This window comes from Eumetopias jubatus, unplaced genomic scaffold (genome assembly GCF_037043125.1).
Source record: "Eumetopias jubatus isolate StellerSeaLion01/CBP00866 unplaced genomic scaffold, mEumJub1_p1.0 scaffold_2, whole genome shotgun sequence".
NCBI lineage: Eukaryota > Metazoa > Chordata > Mammalia > Carnivora > Otariidae > Eumetopias > Eumetopias jubatus.
The window spans coordinates 170,349,625-170,370,149 of record NW_028274808.1 but is presented as its reverse complement, the minus strand read 5'-3'; the positions used below and the strand labels follow the sequence as shown (position 1 = coordinate 170,370,149).

The 20,525-nt window shown below is 37.5% G+C and overlaps 1 protein-coding gene across 8 annotated transcripts in view; it reads left to right on the top strand.

Moving 5' to 3' along the window:
• Nucleotides 1–20,525, top strand: part of KLHL5 (kelch like family member 5) — a 92,919-nt gene that overhangs the window by 55,023 nt on the left and 17,371 nt on the right. For all 8 annotated transcript variants that reach the window (XM_028088496.2, XM_028088467.2, XM_028088488.2 and 5 more), the window contains 2 exons: nucleotides 5,517–5,703; nucleotides 18,600–18,824. In XM_028088496.2, the coding sequence (XP_027944297.1) occupies nucleotides 5,517–5,703; nucleotides 18,600–18,824 (412 nt within the window). The remainder of the gene's footprint in view (nucleotides 1–5,516; nucleotides 5,704–18,599; nucleotides 18,825–20,525) is intronic.

The following is a 20,525-nucleotide window of genomic DNA, read 5'->3' as shown; positions in this document are numbered from 1 at the left end:
CTTCACCTCTCTGAGCCATGTTTTTTTTTCCTGCAAAGATAATACCATGTTGCACTATTGTGACGCTTAGAGATACTAGTAGGGGTGTTTTTTTTTTCTTTCCTTGTTAAAAGTGTAAGGCAAGGTTGCAAAATGATAGTTATCAAGTGATGAAGTTTGGAAGTAGACTCTAAAATCATCAAGAAAATGTTGGATTGTATTCTGTACATTTTATTGTAAAAGGTAGGAAAATATGACAATTATTTAAATTGTCCAGAGTGTCAAATAATAACAAATGACTAATATTAAATGGCCCTCAGGTCCAGTTACCTAAAGAATGTACTTTTGTAAATAGATGAAGGGGATTAAGAATACACTTATTATGAAGAGCACTGAGTATGTATAGAGTTGTCAGATCACTATATTGTACACCTGAAACTAACATAACACTGTATGTTAACTATACTGGAATTAAAACAAAATAAATAAAATTTTAAAAAACAATAAATAAAATTTTTAGAAAGAATCCACTTTTGTACAATAGTTCCTTCCTCAGTGAACTTTTACCCTACTCTGTTAATATGAAACACTATTCAGTCTAGGTAGAAGGGATGCAATTTACATATGTAGTAATTTTGTTATAGTGTATAGTGTAGTGTAGATCCTTAAAATGACCTGAAATAATATACATAATTATAATCCTCTACCAACTGATAATTTAGTGTGGTTGGTTGTGGTGACTTTTTTTTAACTCTGAATAATCCCTCTGACCCCCTTCCCTCTCGTGCTATCTCTCATTCTCTCTCTCTCAAATAAATAAAATCTTAAAAAAAAAAACTCTGAATAATCCAGAGGATACATGTTTGTGGTTTTTTGTTTTACCTTTGAATGCATTATAAGCTTTTCCGTTTGATCAAATTTTAAACAATGTGAATAGGAATACTAAGACAGATGTACATTATTTAAAATTATTTTGACACCTAAATTCTTAAAGGTCCCAATGGTTAGCTTGTATTATAAGTATCTTGGTCTTCACTCTTCTCTTCTCAATTTTCATTACTGTTTTCTACTGAAAGTCAAAAATATAAAATGAGCCAGTATTTACCTTTACCGTTCTTTGAATTTATGTGTTTTTGATACCAAAACATTTTTAAAGTCTATAGAATTCAGAAATCATTCACATTCTATTTTTTTACTTTAAGTAGTATTGGAGGAGGCAGTTTTAGAGAAATAGTCATATGGAGATCAAGTATGTGAGTGAAGATAAAAATGTACACATTGAAAATGTTTCGTCTTTTTTCTAAATGCCTTCATTTAAGTAATTTGTCATTGTCTAATGGCAGAGAAGGCACATAGTGTTCATCTAAAATGCAGAGTATTCAAGAGTCTGTAATTTTTAGTTCTCTTTCATTGCCTTCTGAATGATTTTTCAAGTGATTTCTGGTACTTTCCATTTGATTAATCTGATTTCTATTACTCTCATCTCTCAACTTAAATATGATTAATCTCATTTATTCATAACGTATAGAGACTCTTAGCATGTTTAAGAATATCTTTTACTTCAGGGCACCTGTGTGGCTCAGTCAGTTAAGCGTCTGCCTTCAGCTCAGGTCATGATCCCAGGGTCCTGGAATTGAGCCCCGCATGGGGTTCCCTGCTCAGTGGGCGGTGGGGGGGGGGGGAGTCTGCTTCTCCCTCTGCTCCTCCTCCCACTTGTTCTCTCTCAATCTCTCTCTCTCTCTCAAATAAAATCTTAAAAGAAAGAATGTATTTTACTTCAAATTGCAGTAACTATTAAGTCTCCCAAGACTTTACTTTCTATAATTTTTCACATTTATTTCTATTTACAAAGGACTAAAGTAATTATATGTAATATAAACATTAAGATCAATCTGAATGAGCCAGCTCGGTGCATATTCGGTAATGGTTTCTGTAGCAAGTATAACGATTTTGTGTGCATAGAAAAAATACGGAATAATTAATACCATAATTTATACTCTGGCATAGGTCCTAAGACTTATGTCTTAATTTGGCTTTTTTGCTGTTAGCATGCTGTTCTCAGTTTCCAAATGCCACAAACTTTTTTTATAGTGACTTTTGTTAGAAACTCTTCCATTATTAAAATATGAACATATTCTCAACATTATTACTCATTTGCATTTGCAAAGTAAAACTGCATTCCCCACCCATTCAAATGGCTAAAATAAAAGGAGGTAGTAACAATTGTTAGGGAGAATGTGGAGGAACAAGAACCCTCATATATTGCTGGTGGTAACACAAAATGATGCAGCTACTTGGAAAACAGTTTGGCAGTTTCTTAAAAAGTTAACATGTATTTACCATATGACCCAGCAATTCTATTTCTAGGTGTCTACCCAAGAGAAATGAAAACATTTATTGGCATAAAGACCTGCATGCAAATGTTCTTAGCAGCTTTATTTGTAATAGCCAAAAACTGGAAATAATCTATCTATCAACTGTGAACAGATAGACACATCCATAAACGGAATATTATTTAGCAATAAAAAGAAATGAAGTAGTAAGGAACCCTCATGCACTGTTTGTGGGAATATAAGTTGGCATAGCCACTGTGGAAAACAGTATGGAGGTTCTTCAAAACATTAAAAATAGAAATACCATATGATCTAATAATTCCACTGCTGGATATTTACCCAAAGATAACAACACTTATTCAAAAAGATACATACCCCCCTGTGTTTATTGCAGCATTACTTAGAATAGCTGAGGTAAGGATGCAACCTGTGTGTCCATCAGTAGATGAGTGGATAAAGAATATGTGGTACACACACACACACACACACACACACACAGGAAGATTATTCAGCCATAAAAATGGATGAGATCTAGAGGGGAGGGGGGTGGGGGGATGGGTTAGCCTGGTGATGGGTATTAAAGCGGGCACGTTCTGCGTGGAGCACTGGGTGTTATACGCAAACAATGAATCATGGAACACTACACCAAAAACTAATGATGTAATGTATGGTGATTAACATAACATAATAATAATTTAAAAAAATGGATGAGATCTTGTCATTTGTGCCAACATGGATAGGCCTAGAAGGTATTATGCTAAGTGAAAGAAGTCAGACAGAGAAAGACAAATACCATTGATTTAACTTATATGTGGAATCTAAAAACAAACCAAACAAAAAGAAACAGAGCCATAAATACGGAGAACAAACAGATGGTTGCTAGAACAGTGGGTGGGGGATCGGCAAAATGGGTGAAGAGGAGTGAGAGAGATAGGCTTCCAGTATGGAATAAGTAAGTCATGGCTATAAAAGCTATAACATAGGGAATATAGTGAATGGTATTGTAATAGTGTTATACAGTGACAGATGGTGTGCATGCACTTGAGGTGAGCATAGCATGATATACAGAGTTGGTGAATCACTATGTTGTGCACCTGAAACTAATGTAACCTTGTGTGCCAGCTACAATAAAAAGCTGCTTTGGGCGCCTGGGTGGCTCAGTCGGTTAAGCGTCTGCCTTCAACTCGGGTTGTGATCCCGGGGTCCTGGGATCGAGTCCCGTGTCGGGCTCCCTGCTGAGTGGGGAGTCTGCTTCTCCCTCTGCCTGCCACTTGCCCTCTCTGACAAGTAAATAAATGAAATCTTTGGGAAAAAAAATAGAATACCTGCATTTTAAAAAAAATTTAAAAAATGTTTTAATAAAAGAAATGATGTACTGATACATGCTATACATGGATGAACCTCAAAAACACACTAAAGGAAAAAAGCAACACACAAGAGACCACATTTTATATGACTTTATATGAAACATCAAAAGAAAAAGGCAAATCTATAGAGACAGATAAGCACATGGGACAGGAGATGGGAACAGAGATTAAACAGCAAACCGCACCTGAGATCCAGGGTGATGAAAATGTTCCAAAACTGTCTATGGTAATGGTTGCACAACTTGGCAAATTTGCTAAAAACCACTGAATTGTATACTTCAAATGGTGAATTATATGATATCTAAAATATACCTTATATTATCCCTCCCTTCCCCTATGATCCTCTGTCTTGTTTCTTAAATTCTACATATGAGCGAGATCATATGATAATTGTCTTTCTCTGATGACTTATTTCACTTAGCATAATACCCTCTAGTTCCACCCACATTGTGGCAAATGGCAAGACTTCATTTTTTTTTGATGACTTGAGTAATATTCCATTGTATGTATATACCACAGCTTCTTTATCCATTCATCTGTTGATGGACATCTGGGCTCTTTCCATAGTTTGGCTATTGTGGACATTGCTACTATAAACATTGGGGTGCAGGTGCCCCTTTGGGTCACTACATTTGTATCTTTGGGGTAAATACTAGTAGTGCAATTGCTGGGTCATAGGGTAGCTCTATTTTCAACTTTTTGAGGAACCTCCATACTGTTTTCGAGAGTGGCTGCACCAGCTTGCATTCCCACCAACAGTGTAGGAGGGTTCCCCTTTCTCTGCATCTTTGCCAACATCTGTTGTTTCCTGACTTGTTAATTTTAGCCATTCTGACCAGTGTGAGGTGGTATCTTATTGTGGTTTTGATTTGTACTTCCCTCATACCAAGTGGTGTTGAGCATTTTTTCATGTGTCTGTTGGCCATTTGGATGTCTTCTTTGGAGAAATGTCTGTTCGTGTCTTCTGCCCATTTCTTGATTGGATTATTTGTTCTTTGGGTGTTGAGTTTGATAAGTTCTTTATAGATTTTGGATACTAGCCCTTTATCTGGTAAGACAAGAAAATCATTTTTTAAAAGGCAGGATGAAACCATATCTATACTTTTGCATAAAATTATATAAATTTAAAAAATCAGATTCAATGAAGCACAAGGGATTTAAATTCTTTCAGGATAATCATCATTTAGAATTCTTTGCCCCTTAAGAAACTGGTAAGTTTTTGCTGTTGTTGTTTTTTATTTTTTAGAGGTGGGGAGGGGCAGGCGGAAAGGGGGAGAGAGAATCTCAAGCAGACTCCCCGCCCAGCACAGAGCCCATCTCAAAGCTTGATCTCATGACTCTGTTGTGATCATGACCTGAGCCAAAAATCAAGAGTCAGATGCTTAACCACTGAGTCACCCAGGCACCCCTGCTGTTGTTCTTTGAGCTCTGTTTAGATAGGTCAGGTAAATGCAGTCTAATTAGTCAACTTCTATTTATAATTACTCTTCTTCAGTTAAAATCATTTCTAATTTAAAAAGTAACAATGACTTATTTTAGAAAATCTAGACAATATAGAAAAGCAGTAAAAAAGATTATTTAAGAAGCACCATTTCTCTACTTCCCAGAGATAAGCACTATTTCAGGTTTCAGAGTATACCACTGATCCTCTTCAGTTTATATTTTTCAATGAAATTTAAAATGTAAATCTTGTAAATATTGCATATTTTAGTTAAAAATAGGTGTCCAGACTTGGATTTTTTTTTCTAAATGAGATGCTTTCCATTTGTAAACTATATATTCTTTTAATTACTATTTTCTTGCTCATTCAGCATACATACTCACTATTCTTTTCTAGTTCCTGGCAGACATGGAAAATAATGTACTTTTTCGGGATGATATAGAATGTCAGAAACTTATTATGGAAGCAATGAAGTACCATTTATTACCGGAGAGACGACCCATGTTACAAAGCCCTCGGACAAAACCTAGAAAGTCAACGGTTGGAACATTATTTGCAGTTGGAGGAATGGATTCAACAAAAGGTATTAAATAATCTTTTGCAGGGGGAACAGAGCAGAGGGGGGGAAGGAATTTTAATTAGTAACACACATGGCCAAAAAGCTCTTTAGAGGAATGGCTGGTTCCAGGACTGGAAAAATACCAGGTAGTTGCAGAACCTCTTATAGTGCCAAAAAGTAAGGAAGTGCTCAAAGAATAATAGAGACAGTTCAAGGGACAGAAGAGGCCATTTGTACGCACCACCACTGTCCAAATCTGGGATAATTTCAACACCAAAATAAATAATGATAAAAGAGGATCATTTATTAAATCAGTAAGTATTCATGAGTCCACACTGCTACAAATAAAGACAGGGCAGTGCATCAGCTTGATTTTCTTCTGCTGTAAGGGACATAATAGGAACAAACAATAAGATCCAAAATAAAGTCTGTAGATTAAATAACAGCACTGTATAAATGTTAATTTCCAGATTTTGATGATTGTTTTGTGGTTTCGTAACAGGGTTTCTTGTTTTGAGAAAGATACACTGAAGTATTTAGGATACAAGGGCATCATTTCTACAACTTGATCTTACACAGTTCAGGGGGGAGAAAAGTATACATACCATATACATTGAAAGCAAATGTAAAACATCCACATTTGGAAAATCTGGGCCAAGGGTCTCTGGGAATTCTTTGTACTGTTCTTGCAACAGTTGTTACTAATAACAACAATAATAGTAATAAAACACCATATATAGTTCCTACTCAGTGCCAAGTAGTGTGCTAGAAGCTTTCTGTGTGTATTCTCTCAGTATACATTGATCTCCCTTCTCTCTGAATTCCTAGTACTAATAGCCTTCCATCCCCTGACAGCACCTCTCTGACTTGGGACTACATCTCTGAGCTCAACTCATTCTACTTCTCCCCTCACTCTTTCTGTTCCAGCCCCGCTGGCCTCCTTGTTCATGTAACAAGCCAAACATTATCCCACATCGGGGATATTACATTGCTGTCCCCTCTCACCAGAATGCTCTGTGGCCTGATGTTGGCATGGCCAGCAGATATTATTCACTCAGATCTCCAAACATCAGTTTAACCAAAAAAGATTCCTGTTGGCCAGTCATCACCTGTCTATCACTTTCTAATCTTGTGTGTACCTCTTTGTATCTCATTCCTCTGCTTATGTTTCTTCATAGCACCTGATCTGTCTACTTCTTTCCTCCCCGCAAGTAAGCTCTGGAAAGCAAGAAACTTGTTTTTTTCAACAATAAATCCCACAGAGCCTAGAACAGTGCCTTGCACATAGACAGCATCAATAAATATTTGCCATATGAATGAAGGTTGTCCTTTGCCATCTCTTGAATTATTTGTAGGACTGAAGCCCTCAATGCATTATTCACATCTAAAGATTTCTTTTCCATGTGATATCCTTAATGGATATAAAAATAGGAGTGCTAATCGAAAGTTTTATTGTAATTTAACTTTTAGCTTCATGGTAACAAAGATATAGATGTAGATATTATTCCATATAACATAATATGGTGCTAAGTATGTATTTATAGATACTTAAGTTCCAAATATAGGCTTGATCACTGAATGGTAGAGAAATATGTAAAGTTAAATAGCTGATGAGAGTCATAGTATAAATATTTGAAATTTCTGGAGAGCCACAGTCCAGGTAATCAATCTGCAAATACTTATTAGGTATTTACTATATGCCTGGAACTGGTGCTCAGCTTTGTAGTCCTTACTAGCACTTCTTCCTCTCCTTCTTTCCTTCTCTTTTTTTTTTTTAAGATTTTTATTTATTCATGAGAGACAGAGAGAGAGAGGCAGAGGGAGAAGCGGGCTCCCAAGGAGCAGGGAGCCTGATGCGGGACTTGATCCCAGGACCCTGGGCCATCTGAGCCACCCCAGGCACCCCCTGCCTTGGATTTTAAAACCTAGGTTCAAGTATCTATTTTACTAGCTTTAGGGCAATCCTGGGCCCTAAACTTCCAAGGACAGTGAGGATGAATATCTGTCTTCAGCTTTATGGGAGATGGAGGTCCTGCCTCTCATCAAAGCTCTTTCGTACAGTGGAAAATTCTCCATGCATAAGAAGGGGTACCCAAAGTAAATAATACATTTCTCTCTCTCTTTCTTTGTTTCTTTCTCTCTCTCTCTCTCTCTCTTTCTTTCAAATCTTACATTCTGACAATCACCAAGTCTTCTTTCAAATGAGTCTTATTCTTCTAAATTTCCATTGCTACTTTCCAGTTCCTGGTAGCCTCCTATGAGCCTACATCTTTTGATCATGTTCATTTAGTGCGAATAGCATTCCTTGTGTTGTTACTAACATTACTTGTGTTATTATGTTAAGGGCTTCACCTATCATTTTTAATCCCATGTTCATAATAACTCAAAGAGCGGAATGTTGTTATTGCCCTAGGATACCTATACTTAGAAGAGTTAACTGTCTTTCCCAGGAGTACCCAGCTAATTAGTGATGGAATCAGGATTCAAAGCAGGCACTGACTCTGGAGACTACACCCTCTGCCTTATTACCTCTTCTGTTAACATGCCCTACTCTGCTCAGAAACTACAACAGTCTTCATTTCTTAGCACATAAGATGTCAGTTCCTCTTTCTAGTTTCCAAGACTTTCTGCAATCTGGCCATTATTGCTTGACCAACTTTATTTCTGAGTCTTTCCTAGATGCCAGTTGTTCTCACCTTCTATCTGATTCAAACTATCTTCCCTGGCCTTAACTTACTTTGTACCCAAAGTCTTTATAATGAGGAGCAATTTGCATTAATTGGATGTCAGTCTGATCATTGGGTTCTTGGTCCCTTCATATATCTTAGTATAGGGCCCAACAAATAAGCTGGAAATGTTTCTAAATAGCCACTAAGAAAAAGTTAGAATATATTTCTGCTTATGTTTTTAAAGGTTAATCTTTTAGTATAAGTCAGGGAACTTCTAAGCTTTTATACAGAATTTTGTAATTACTAGAAATTTGTTATTTGGGGATTTTTTTTTTTTTTTTTTTTTTTTTAAGAATTATGTTTGGTGGGATGCCTGGGTAGCTCAGGTAGTTAAGCGTCTGTCTTCGGCTCAGGTCATGATGCCAGGGTCCTGGGATCAAGTCCCACATCGGGCTCCTTGCTCAGCGGAGACCCTGCTTCTCCCTCTGCCTGCCGCTCCCCCTGTTTGTGCATATTTTCCATAACATGTTTCCATCTTAACTAATTACATCTACAAAAACCTCATTTTCAAAATAGTTTATATTCTGAGGTTCTGGGTAAACATGGATTCGGCGGGGGCATTGATGCCTTGATAACAATATTACCTCCTTTAAAGTTAAATATTATAGGGGCACCTGGGTGGCTCAGGCAGGTAAGTGTCAGACTCTTGATTTTGGCTCAGGTCATGATCTCAGGGTTGTGGGATCGAGCCCCAAGTGGGGCTCAACTAGGAGTCTACTTGGGATTTTCTCTCTTCCTCTGCCCCTCCCAAATAAATAAATAAATAAATAATTTTAAAAATTAAAATTAAATTAGATATTATATAAAGTACCCCATAAAAATATCCATTTTTTGCAAAAATGTCATAAAAGATTATTCTTTGACTTATTCAGTAATATCATTGTGTTGCAGTTCTTTATACTGTGTCTGCTGTTTATTTAAATTATCTTTCGAGTAATAATGTATTTGCATTGTCATACACATATTCAATGGTTATGAATAAAATTTGAAAAGTGAGTGTTAAAAAGAAAAAGAATTATGTCTGGTGTTAGCAAAGGAAATTTTAGTCACCAATTCCTGGAACTATGATACTGCTTAGTGAACTGGAAGTAAAATAACTTTGAATGAAAAAAAATATTCCTTAAACTCATTAGTGAGGAAAAATGATTAGCATTGCCTTTTTATTTGACAGAATGAAGACATTTTTAAAGATTAAATTTAGAGTGAATAAAGTATACTATTACATGAAATAGTATGAATAAAATTTCTTTATACCTAAAAATTATAAAGAAAGATTATTCAAGCTCAAAAAATATTTTTGAACAGCTACTAAATACAAGGAACTCTATTTGTTGCTGTGAAGAATACAGAGATGGTGGGACGCCTGGCTGGCTTGGTCCATGGAAAGTGTGGCTCTTGATCTTGGAGTTGTGAGTTCAAGCCCCATGTTGGGTGTAGAGATTACCTAAAAATAAAATCTTAAAAAAAAAAGAATACAGAGATGGAAAAAGACTCTATCCCAAATAACCTAAGAATTTTGTAGGGTAAATTAAAAAAATAAAAACTGTAACGTATGAGAAAATATATTCTCTCTCTCTCTCTCTATATATATATAACAAAACTTTCTAAATTTTAGATTATTAATAGTATTAGTGCTCTGATGAACCAATTATAACAAATACTTTAGAATAAATATTTGTCCTGATTTTAATTCTATAAAGATAGCTGTGATTGCATGTTGTGTTAGAAGGTTAGAAAGAGAGAAATAAAATAGATTCTAATTGAACTCTTCATAAATGGAGGTTGGGTTATTTTAGAGGGGTGGGGCTTTTAAATTTTTTTCTCAGTTCATAAAACAAAAGAATTCCTGGAATCTTTTAATTCTTTTTTTTTTTAAGAGTTTCTTTATTTATTTGAGAGAGAGAGTGGGAGGGAGAGGGAGAGTGAATCTGAAGTAGGCTCCATGCTGAGTGCAGAGCCCAGTGCGGGGCTGGATCCCATGACTGTGTGATCATGACCTGACCTGAAACCAAGAGTCAGGCGCTTAACCGACTAAGCCACCCAGGTGCCCCTGGAATCTTCTAATTCTTAAAAAAATATAGACAGGACCAGACAGTTACTCCCAGACTCCCCACACTCATAGTTTCCCAAGTTCATGATCTGCACTCAAGCTCTTGTCCTTCTAGGTTGCAATAGAATGTGCATCCCCTCCCTGCTCCTAGGAAGGCCAGCCCCACAGCTGTGTTCTGACACTGCCCTTTCCTGCCTCCTCAGGAACCTCGCTGTTAAGTAGGACCCCTTCAGCTTCTTTCCTCACAACTAGATCCTTCCCATTAGCATGTGAGCAAACTCCAGTTTATCCAGTTTGAAAAGCAAAACAAAACCTCTCTCAACCCACCTAGTAACTCCTATCTCTCTCCTCCCTTTTATAGCCGAACTTCTCATACAATCATCTATGCTCATTATCTCTTATCTCCTCACCTCCCCATCATGTCTTAACCACTCAGACAAGGGACTCTCCATAAAGTTACTAATGACCTCCATGAAGATGAATCTAGTGATACTTTGTGGTCTTCATCTTACTTGCTCCTCTTGGTAGCATTTGATACTGTTAGTAGTTTTACTTGCTACTAAATTTTCTTTAAGTTTTTATTAAAAAAATTTTTTTTCTCTATACAGTTAATTTTTTAAAAGATTTTATTTACTTATTTGAGAGACAGAGAGAGATAGTGAGAGAGCGCACAAGTGGGGTGTAGGGGAACAGGGAGAGGGAGAAGCAGGCTCCCCGCTGAGCAGGGACCTCTGATGCGGACTAATCCCAGGACCCCGGGATCATGACCTAAGTTTTTATTTTAATCACCCTGTGCTCATCATGACAAGTGACTCCTTAATCCCCATCACCTATTTCATCCATCCCCCACCCGCCTTCCCTCTGGTTACCATCAGTTTGTTCTCTATAGTTAAGAGTCTGTTTCTCTCTTTTCTTTTCCCTCATTATATTCATTTGTTTTGTTTTTATTAAATTTATTAAATTCCACATATGAGTGAAATCATATGGTATTTGTCTTTCTCTGACTGACTTATTTCACTTAGCATAATACTCTCTAACACTATCCATGTCATTGCAATGGCAAGATTTCATTCTTTTTTATGGCTGAGTAATATTTCATTGTATATATATACCACAACTTCTTTATCCATTCATCAATCCATGGACGTTCAGGTTGCTTCCATATCTTGGCTATCATAAGTAATGCTGCTATAAATACAGGTGTGCATGTATCCCTTTGACTTAGTGCTTTTTTTTTTTTTAAAGTAGGCTTCACACCCAGCAGGGAGCCCAACGTGGGGCTTGAACTCATGACCTTGAGATCAAGACCTGAGCTGAGATCAAGAGTCCGTCACTTAACTAACTGAGCCACCCAGGCACCCCTGAATTAGTGCTTTTGTATTCTTTGGGTAAATACCCAATACTGCAATTGTTGGATCATAAGGTAGTTCTGTTTTTAACCTTTTGCAGAACCTTCATGCTGTTTTCCAGAGTGGCTGCACGTATTTGCATTCCCACCAAGAGTGCAAGAGGGGTCTGCTTTCTCCACGTCCTCACCAACACCTGTTGTTTCTTCCGTTGTTGTTTTTAGCCATTCTGACAGGTGTGAGGTGATACCTCATTGTAGTTTTGATTTGCATTTCACTGATGATATGTGATGATGAGCATCTTGTCATGTGTCAATTGGCCATCTGTAAGTCTTCTTTGGAGAACTGTCTGTTAATGTTTTCTGTCTGTTTTTTAATTGGATTATTTGGTTTTTGGGTGTTGAGTTATATACGTTCTTTATATATTTTGGATACTCATCCTTTATCAGATAATGTCATTTACAAATATCTTCTCCCACTCTGCAGGTTGCCTTTTAGTTTTGTTAATTGTTTCCTTTGCTGTGCAGAAGATTTCTATTTTGATGTAGTCCCAATAGTTTATTTTTGTTTTTGTTTCCCTTGCATCAGGGAAACTTATCTAGAAAAAAGTTGCTATGGCCAATGTCAGAGAAATTACCACCTGTGCTCTCTTCTAGGATTTTTATGGTTTCGGGTCTCACATTTCAGTCTTTCATCCATTTTGAATTTATTTTTGTATATGGTATAAGAAAGTGGTCAAGTTTCATTCTCTTCCATTTTGCTGTCCAGTTTTCCCCACACCATTTGTTAAAGAGACTGCCTATTTCCCATTGGATATTCTTACCTGCTTTGTCAAAGATTAATTGACCATGTAATTGTGGGGTTATTTCTGGATTTTCTATTATGTTCTACTGATCTATGTGTCTCTTTTTGTGCCAGTACCATAATGTTTTGATCACTACAGCTTTATAATATAACTTAAAGTCTGGAATTGTGATGGCTCCAGCTTTCCTTTTCTTTTTCAAGGTTGCTCTGGCTGTTTGGAGTCTTTTGTGGTTCCATACAAATTTTAGGATTGTTCTAGTTCTGTGAAAAATGCTGTTGGTATTTTGAGAGGAATTGCATTATATGGATTGCTGGGGTGTCTGGCTGGCTCAGACAGTAGAGCATGTGACTCTTGATCTTGGGGTTGTGAGTTCAAGCCCTACATTGGGCATAGAGCTTACTTAAAAATAGCTAGATAGATAGGAGCACCTTGATGGCTCAGTCAGGTAAGTGTCCAACTCTTGCTCTGAGCTCAGGTCTTGATCTCAGGGTCATGAGTTCAAGCCCCATGTTGGGCTCCATGCTGGATGTGAAGCCTACTTAAAAAAAAAGATAGATAGATAGATAGATAGATAGATAGATAGATAGATAGATAGATAGATGTGTAGCTTGCTTTGGGTAGTGTGGACATTTTACAATATTTGGTCTTCTAATCCATAAGCATGGAATGTCTTTCCATTTCTTTGTGTCATCTTCAATTTCTTTCAGCAGTGTTTTATAGTTTTCAGAGTACAGGTCTTTCACCTCTTAGGTTAGGATTCTTCCTAGGTATTCTTAATATTTTTGGTGTAATTGTAAATAGAATTGTTTTCTTAATTTCTCTTTCTCTGCTTCAGTATTGGTGTCTAGAAATGCAATAGATTTCAATAGATTGATTTTATATCATGTTATTGCATATGTTTATCACTTCTAACAGTTTTGTGGTGCAGTCTTTTGGGTTTTCTACATATAGTATCATGCCATATGCAAATAGTGGAACTTTTGCTTCTTCTTTACCAATTTGGATGCCTTTTATTTCTTTCTGTTATCTGATTGCTGTAGCTAGGACTTCCAGTTTTATGATGAATAAAAATGGTGAGAGTGGACATCCTTGTTTTGTTCCTGACCTTAGGGCAAAGGCTTTCAGTTTTTCACCATTGAGAATGATGTTAGCTATGGCCTTTATTATGTTGAGGTATGTTCTCTCTAAACCTACTTTGTTGAGGGTTTTTAACATGAATGAATGTTGTACTCTGTCATATGCTTTTTCTACGTCTATTGAAATGATCATGGGGCACCTGGGTGGCTCAGTCAGTTGTCTGACTCTTGATTTTGGCTCAGGTCATGGTCTCAGGGTCGTGAGATTGACCCTACATCAGGCTCCACCCTGGGCATGGAGCCTGCTTGAGATTCTCTCTCTCCCTCTCTCTCCCCCAACCCCTGCTCACTCACGCTCACTCTCTGTCTCTCTCTAAAAAAAAAAAAGAAAGAAAGAAAAGAAATGATCATGTGGTCCTTATCCTTTGTCTTATTGATGCAATGTATCATGTTGGTTGATTTGTGAATATTGAACCACCCTTACAACCCGGGAATAGATCCCACTTGATCATGGTGAATGACTTTTTTTAAATGTATTGTTGTATTCAATTTGCTAGTATTTTGTTGAGAATTTTTGCATCTTTGTTCATCAGGGATATTGACCTATAGTTCTTTTTTTGTGTGGTGGTAGCTTTGTCTGGTTTTGGTATCAGGAGAATGCTGGCCTCATAGAATAAATTTGGAAGTTTTCCTTCTTTTTCTATTTTTTTGAATAGTTTGAGAAAAATAGGTATTAACTCTTCTTTAAATATTTGGTAGAATTCTCCTTTGAAGCCGTCTGGTCCAGGACTTTTGTTTGTTAGGAGTTTTTTGATTGCTGATTCAGTTTCTTTGCTAGTTATCAGTCTGTTCAAATTTTGTATTTCTTCCTATTTCAGTTTTGGTAGTTTATATGTTTCTAGGAATTTATCCATTTCTTCTAGGTTGTCCAATTTGTTGGTATATTGTTTTTCATAATATTCTCTTATAATTGCTTGTATTTCTGTGGTGTTGGTTGCTACTTCTACACCCTCATTTGTGATTTTACTTATTTGGGTCCTCTCTTTTCTTTTGGATAAGTCTAGCTAGAGATTTATCAATTTTATTGTTTGTTTTTTTGTTTTTTCAAAGAATGAGCTCCTGGTTTTATTGATCTGTTCTATTGTTTGGGGTTTTTGTTTAGTTTTGTTTTTCGTTTCTGTATCATTTATTTCTGCTCTAATCTATATTATTCCTTCCTTCTGCTAATTTTAGGTTTTCTTTGTTGTTCTTTTTCTAGTTTCTTTAGGTGTAAGGTTGGTGTTCAAGATTTTTCTTGTAGGCTTATATTGCTATAAACTACCCTCTTAGAATCACTTTTGCTGTGTCCCAAAGGTTTTAAAACATTGTGTTTTCATTTTCATTTGTTTCCATATATTTTTAAATTTCTTCTTTTATTTCCTCATTGACCCATTCATTGTTTAGTTTGCATGTTATTTAACCTCCATGTATTTGTGGTATTTCCACATTTTTTTTGTGGTTGACTTCTAGTTTCAAAGTATTGTGGTCAGAAAAGATTCATGGTATGACTTCAGTCTTCCTAAATTTTTTGAGACTTGTTTTGTGGCCTAACATGTGATCTGTTCTGGAGAATGTTCCATGTGCACTTGAAAAAAATGTATATTCTATTGTTTTAGGATGAAATGTTCAGAATATAACTGTTAAATGCATCTAGTCTAGGATGTATTCCAAAGCCAATTTTTCCTTGTTCATTTTCTGTTTAGATGATCTGTCCATTGATATAAGTCAGGTATTAAAGTCCCCTACTATTACTGTGTTATTATCAATTAGGTCCTTTATGTTTGTTATTGTTTTATGTATTTGGGTGCTCCCATGTTGCGTGCATAAATGTTTACCATTGTTATATTTTTTTGTTGGATTGTCCCCTTTATTATTATATAATGTCCTTCTTTGTCTCTTCTTACAATCTTTGTTTTAAAGTCTGTTTTTTCTGATATAAGTATTGCCACTCCAGCTTTATTTGACCTGCATTTGCATGATAAATGTTTCTTCATCCCTCACTTTCAATCTGCAGGTGTCTTTAGGTCAAAACTGAGTCTCTTGTAGGTAGCATACAGCTGGGTCTTGTTTTTTTATCCATTCTGTCACAGTATGTCTTTTGATTGTCTGTTGATTTAGTCCATTTACATTCAGAGTAATTACTGACAGATATGTATTTATTGCCATTTTATTACTCGTTTTGTGATTGTTTCTGGAGATTTTCTCTGGTCCCTTCTTGTCTTTCTTTCATGGTTTACTGGTTTTCTTTAGTAATATTTGGATTGTTTTCTCTTTATTTCTTGCATATTTATTAGTGTTTTTTGATTTGTGGTTACCATGAGGTTTGTCTATAACCTCTTCTGGATATAGCAATCTGTATTAAGTTGATGGTAATTTAAGTTTGGACCCATTCACTTCTTTTCTCCTCCCCACATTTTAGGTATATGGTGTCCTATTTTACATCTTTTTATTTTGTGAGTTCCTTGACTGACTTTTTACAGAAATATTCTTTTTACTGCTTTTGTATTTCCTACCTTCATACTGTCTTTTTGATCATTCCTTTCTATCAAATAGTCCCCTTTAATATTTCTCACAGGGCTGGGTTTAGTGGTCATGAACTCCTTTAGTTTTTGTTTGTCTAGGAAACTCTTTATCTCTCCTTCTATTCTGTATGATAGCCTTGCTGGATAGATATTGTTGGTTGCAGATTTTTCCCGTTCGGCACTTTGAATATATCATGCTACTCCTTTCTGGCATGGTAAGTTTCTGTTGAAAAATCTGCTGCTGCTAGCCTTATGGTGTTTCCTTGTATGTAACCGTCTTCTTTTATCTTGCTGCTTTTCATATTTCTTTCTTTATCACTATATTTTGCCATTTTATTTTTTTTAAGATTTTATTTATTTATTTGACAGAGAGAGCACAAACAGGGGGAGCAGCAGGAAGAGGGAGAGGGAAAAGCAGGCTCCCCTCAGAGCAGGGAGCCCAATGCAGGGCTAGATCCCAGGACCCTGGGATCATGACCTGAGCTGAAAGCGGATGCCCAACCGACTAAGCCACCCAGGTGCCCCTATTTTGCCATTTTAATTACAATATGTTTTGGGGTGGATCTGCTTTTGTTGATTTTGTTGCGGGGGGTCTCTGTGTTTCTGGATCTGGATATCTGTTTCCTTCCCCAGATTAGGGAGGTTTGCAGCTATTATTTCTTCAAATAAATTCTCTGCCACCTTTCTGTCTCTTCTTCTGGGACTCCTATAATACAAGTGTTAATTATGTTTGATAGGGTCACTGAGTTCCCTAAGTTTATTCTCAGTCTTACTGATGTCCTCCACTCCTTTCTCAAGTCCAGTGAGTATCCTTATGATCACTGCTTTAAATTCTCCATCAGGCATGTCACTTATATCTGTTTTGCTTAGATCTCCAGCTGTGGCCTTGTCCTGTTCTTTCTTTTGGGTAAAATTCCTCTGTCTTCTCATTTTGTCTAAGTCTCTATGTTTTGTCTAAGTCTCCCTGTTTTTCTATGTTAAGAAAGTCAGCTATATCTCTGTTCTTGAAGGTAATGGCTCTATGAAGAAGAGGTCTTATAGTGCCCTGCAGTGTAGTGTCCCCCTGTTCCCTTGGGCCTGGTGCTTCAAGGAGTGTCTCCAGTGTGTACTCTGCTATTGTGGCCTAGCCACTTTATCCTTTAGACCAGTTGTCTGCAGAGGCTCTCTTTGCTTGTTGTGGGCAGTGTTTGGTCCCTGGCTGAATGTGGTGCATTTTAACTAGGTGTGCTGTGGTCTGCTTGTGAAATGAGACCTGTCACCACTGACACTGGAACTGAGTCCTCACAAAACTCCTCAGTTGGCAGACATGGTGTTGGCCGGGGTTTGGGCTGGTCTCCTGGGGAAGGGGCCTGCTGTGCTGGGACTAAGGCAAGTGTGACTGGGAAGGGCAATTCCACTGGAGTTTGGGGGAACAGGGCTTGGTATAAGCAAGGTAGGTGGTGAGTGTTAGCATGGCAGCTGGCCCTGTGCTTATGCTGAGGAGCAGGAGGAGGAAAATGGCACCTGTCAGTTCTTTTGTTTCCAGAGGGGTCCCCATGAATGCTGCCTCCCTGAGACATGCTCTGATAGCAACTAACCTCCCCACTGCATGCCCCAGGTGCTCTTCAAATCAATGTTTCCATGCTGTATGTCCACAGTCTTCTTCAAGAACAGCCCCAATGTCCTCCAAGCTCTCCAAAGCCAAGCATGCTGACTTTTAAATCTCCAAACTTTAAGCCCCACTGGTTGCAAGAACTCATAAAATGCAGGCCCTCTCACTTGCCAAGCCAATTGCTAAGGGGATTCATTTTCCCCATGCACTCCCCTGTGTGCTAGTTTGTCTCCTACCTTTCTCTGAGACCATGGCTCCCTCCTCACCACATTGGCCATGATCTATTTCTCTCCCAAGCCATGTCTCCATACTTCCGATCATCTTCAGTGTGGCCTCTTCCCTACCTTTAGTTGTGGAGTTTGTTCTGCCAGTCTTCAGATTCATTCCTGGGGTATTTAGGATTTGATAGTTATCTAGTTGTATTCATGGGACTCTGCCACCATCTTCCTTCAGAACTACCTGCTAATTTTTTTTTACTCTGGCTTTATGACACTAATCTACCCTGTTTTTCCTCCCACTACAGGCTGTTACAAATAAACCTTTCTCATTTGACCTTTTAATACAGAGCCTTGTGTATGCCCTAGAGAATAGTAGGAGATGATGTCAGAGACAGAAGCAGGGGCCTGATCATGCAGGAGCTCACTGAAATATAACAAAAGGATCATTGTCAATGCTAATAAAATTATACTTTTATATGTATAAATTCATAAAATAAACATGGTAAAGTTTTTATTTACATAACTTCTATATATTACTATTAAGGAGCAACAAGCATTGAAAAGTATGATCTTCGTACAAATATGTGGACTCCTGTAGCAAATATGAATGGGAGGAGGCTACAGTTTGGTGTTGCAGTGTTAGATGACAAACTGTATGTGGTTGGAGGAAGAGATGGACTGAAGACTTTGAACACTGTAGAATGCTACAATCCCAAAACAAAAACCTGGAGTGTGATGCCTCCTATGTCCACCCACAGGCATGGCCTTGGTGAGTATAATTATGCAGGTTCATTCATGATATCATACATTAGGCTTCTACAGCATTTTTACAATCTGTACCAGGCAGAAGAAGACCACGGTGGCAGCGGCTGAGTCAGGAACAATCAGTCACCAAGCACTCCTTCACAATGCTCCTTAACTGAGAAGCAGAATCAGGGCAAACAAGCATATACATAAGTGTAACAGCAACCAGCACAAGTAAAGACAAGTAATTTAAAGATTTTATTGTAGCATGATGGAGTGATAAGCCGCCTTTTAAAATATGTATTCTGTGTTGACAATCAGTGTTAACCTAAGCTGATAGAAATGCTTAGTTAATCATCTATAGCCCCTGGTTTTTAAGCAGAAGTGAAGAAAAACCCTGAGAAATCTTGAGGTGGCACAGAGAATATAACGATAGAGACTTTTCATTCTTTCATTCAATAATTCACTGAACTAACATTGATTAGCATGTTCTATGTGCCATGTTCTTTGCCCAGTAGGTATACAAAGATGAAGAAGACACTGTCTACTCTGAAGGAACTGATGGCTTACTCTGAGTATGATAGAAGATAATTTAGGGTCTTGTGTCACATGACCTATCTTTTTTGATAGGAGAAAGAATAGGTGAAATAGAATTGTTCGGTGAGAGTAAAGCAGATGGAAATAAAATTAGTTGGGGTTATCACGCAGCTTTTGCTGCATAACAAATACTCCAAAAGTCAGAGGTTTAAAACAACCATATATTTAGCTCATGGATCTGTGGGTCTGCTGAGCCATTCTTCTGGTCCAGGCTGCCTTGGATGATTTCTGCTGGGTTTTCTCATGGATCTCCGGTGGGCTGGCAGGTCAACTAGGTGATCTCAGATAGCCTCAATCACATGTGTAGTAGTAGGCAGCTTGTTGGCCTGGGCAACAGAGACAAGTGGGCCATGTGCCTCAAATCATTCAGGAGGCTAGCCAGGCTTCTTCACATGGGGGCAGTCACAGAGTTTCAAAAGCAGCAAGAGAAGGCAAGCCACAGTGCACAAAGACTTTTCAAGCTTCTGCCAGCCTCATGTTTGCTAATGTTGCACTGGCCAAAACAAGTCACGTGGGCAAGCCCAGATTCAAAAAGTAGAGAAAAAGACTATTCTTCTTATTTATGTATATATATATGTATGTGTTTATATTTATATTTATTTGAGTCTAGTTGATACACAATGTTACATTGGTTTCATGTGTACAACTTAGTGATTTGACAAATTTATACATTACGCTATGTTCACCACAAGTATAGCTGCCATCTGTCCCATTATACATCCCTACTTCATTATCACTGACTATATTTCTTAAGCCTCTTCTTCCCATGACCTACTCATTCCATAACTGGAAACCTGTTATCTCCCTCTCCATCCATTTTGCCCAGCTCTCCTTCTCCCTCCCCTCTGGCAACCATCAGTTTGTTCTCTGTATCTGTAGTTCTGATTCCGTTCTTTATTTGTTTATTCATTTTTTATTTTATTTTTTAAAAGATTTTATTTCTATTTATTTGAGGTAGAGAGAAAGCGAGAGAGCACGAGCAGGGGGCAGAAGGAGAAGCAGGCTCCCCGCCGAACAGGGAGCCCAACTCAGGACTCGATCCCAGGACCCTGGGATCATGACCTGAGCCGAAGGCAGACGCTTGCCCAACTGAGCCACCCAGGTGCCCCTGATTAATCATATTTTAGAT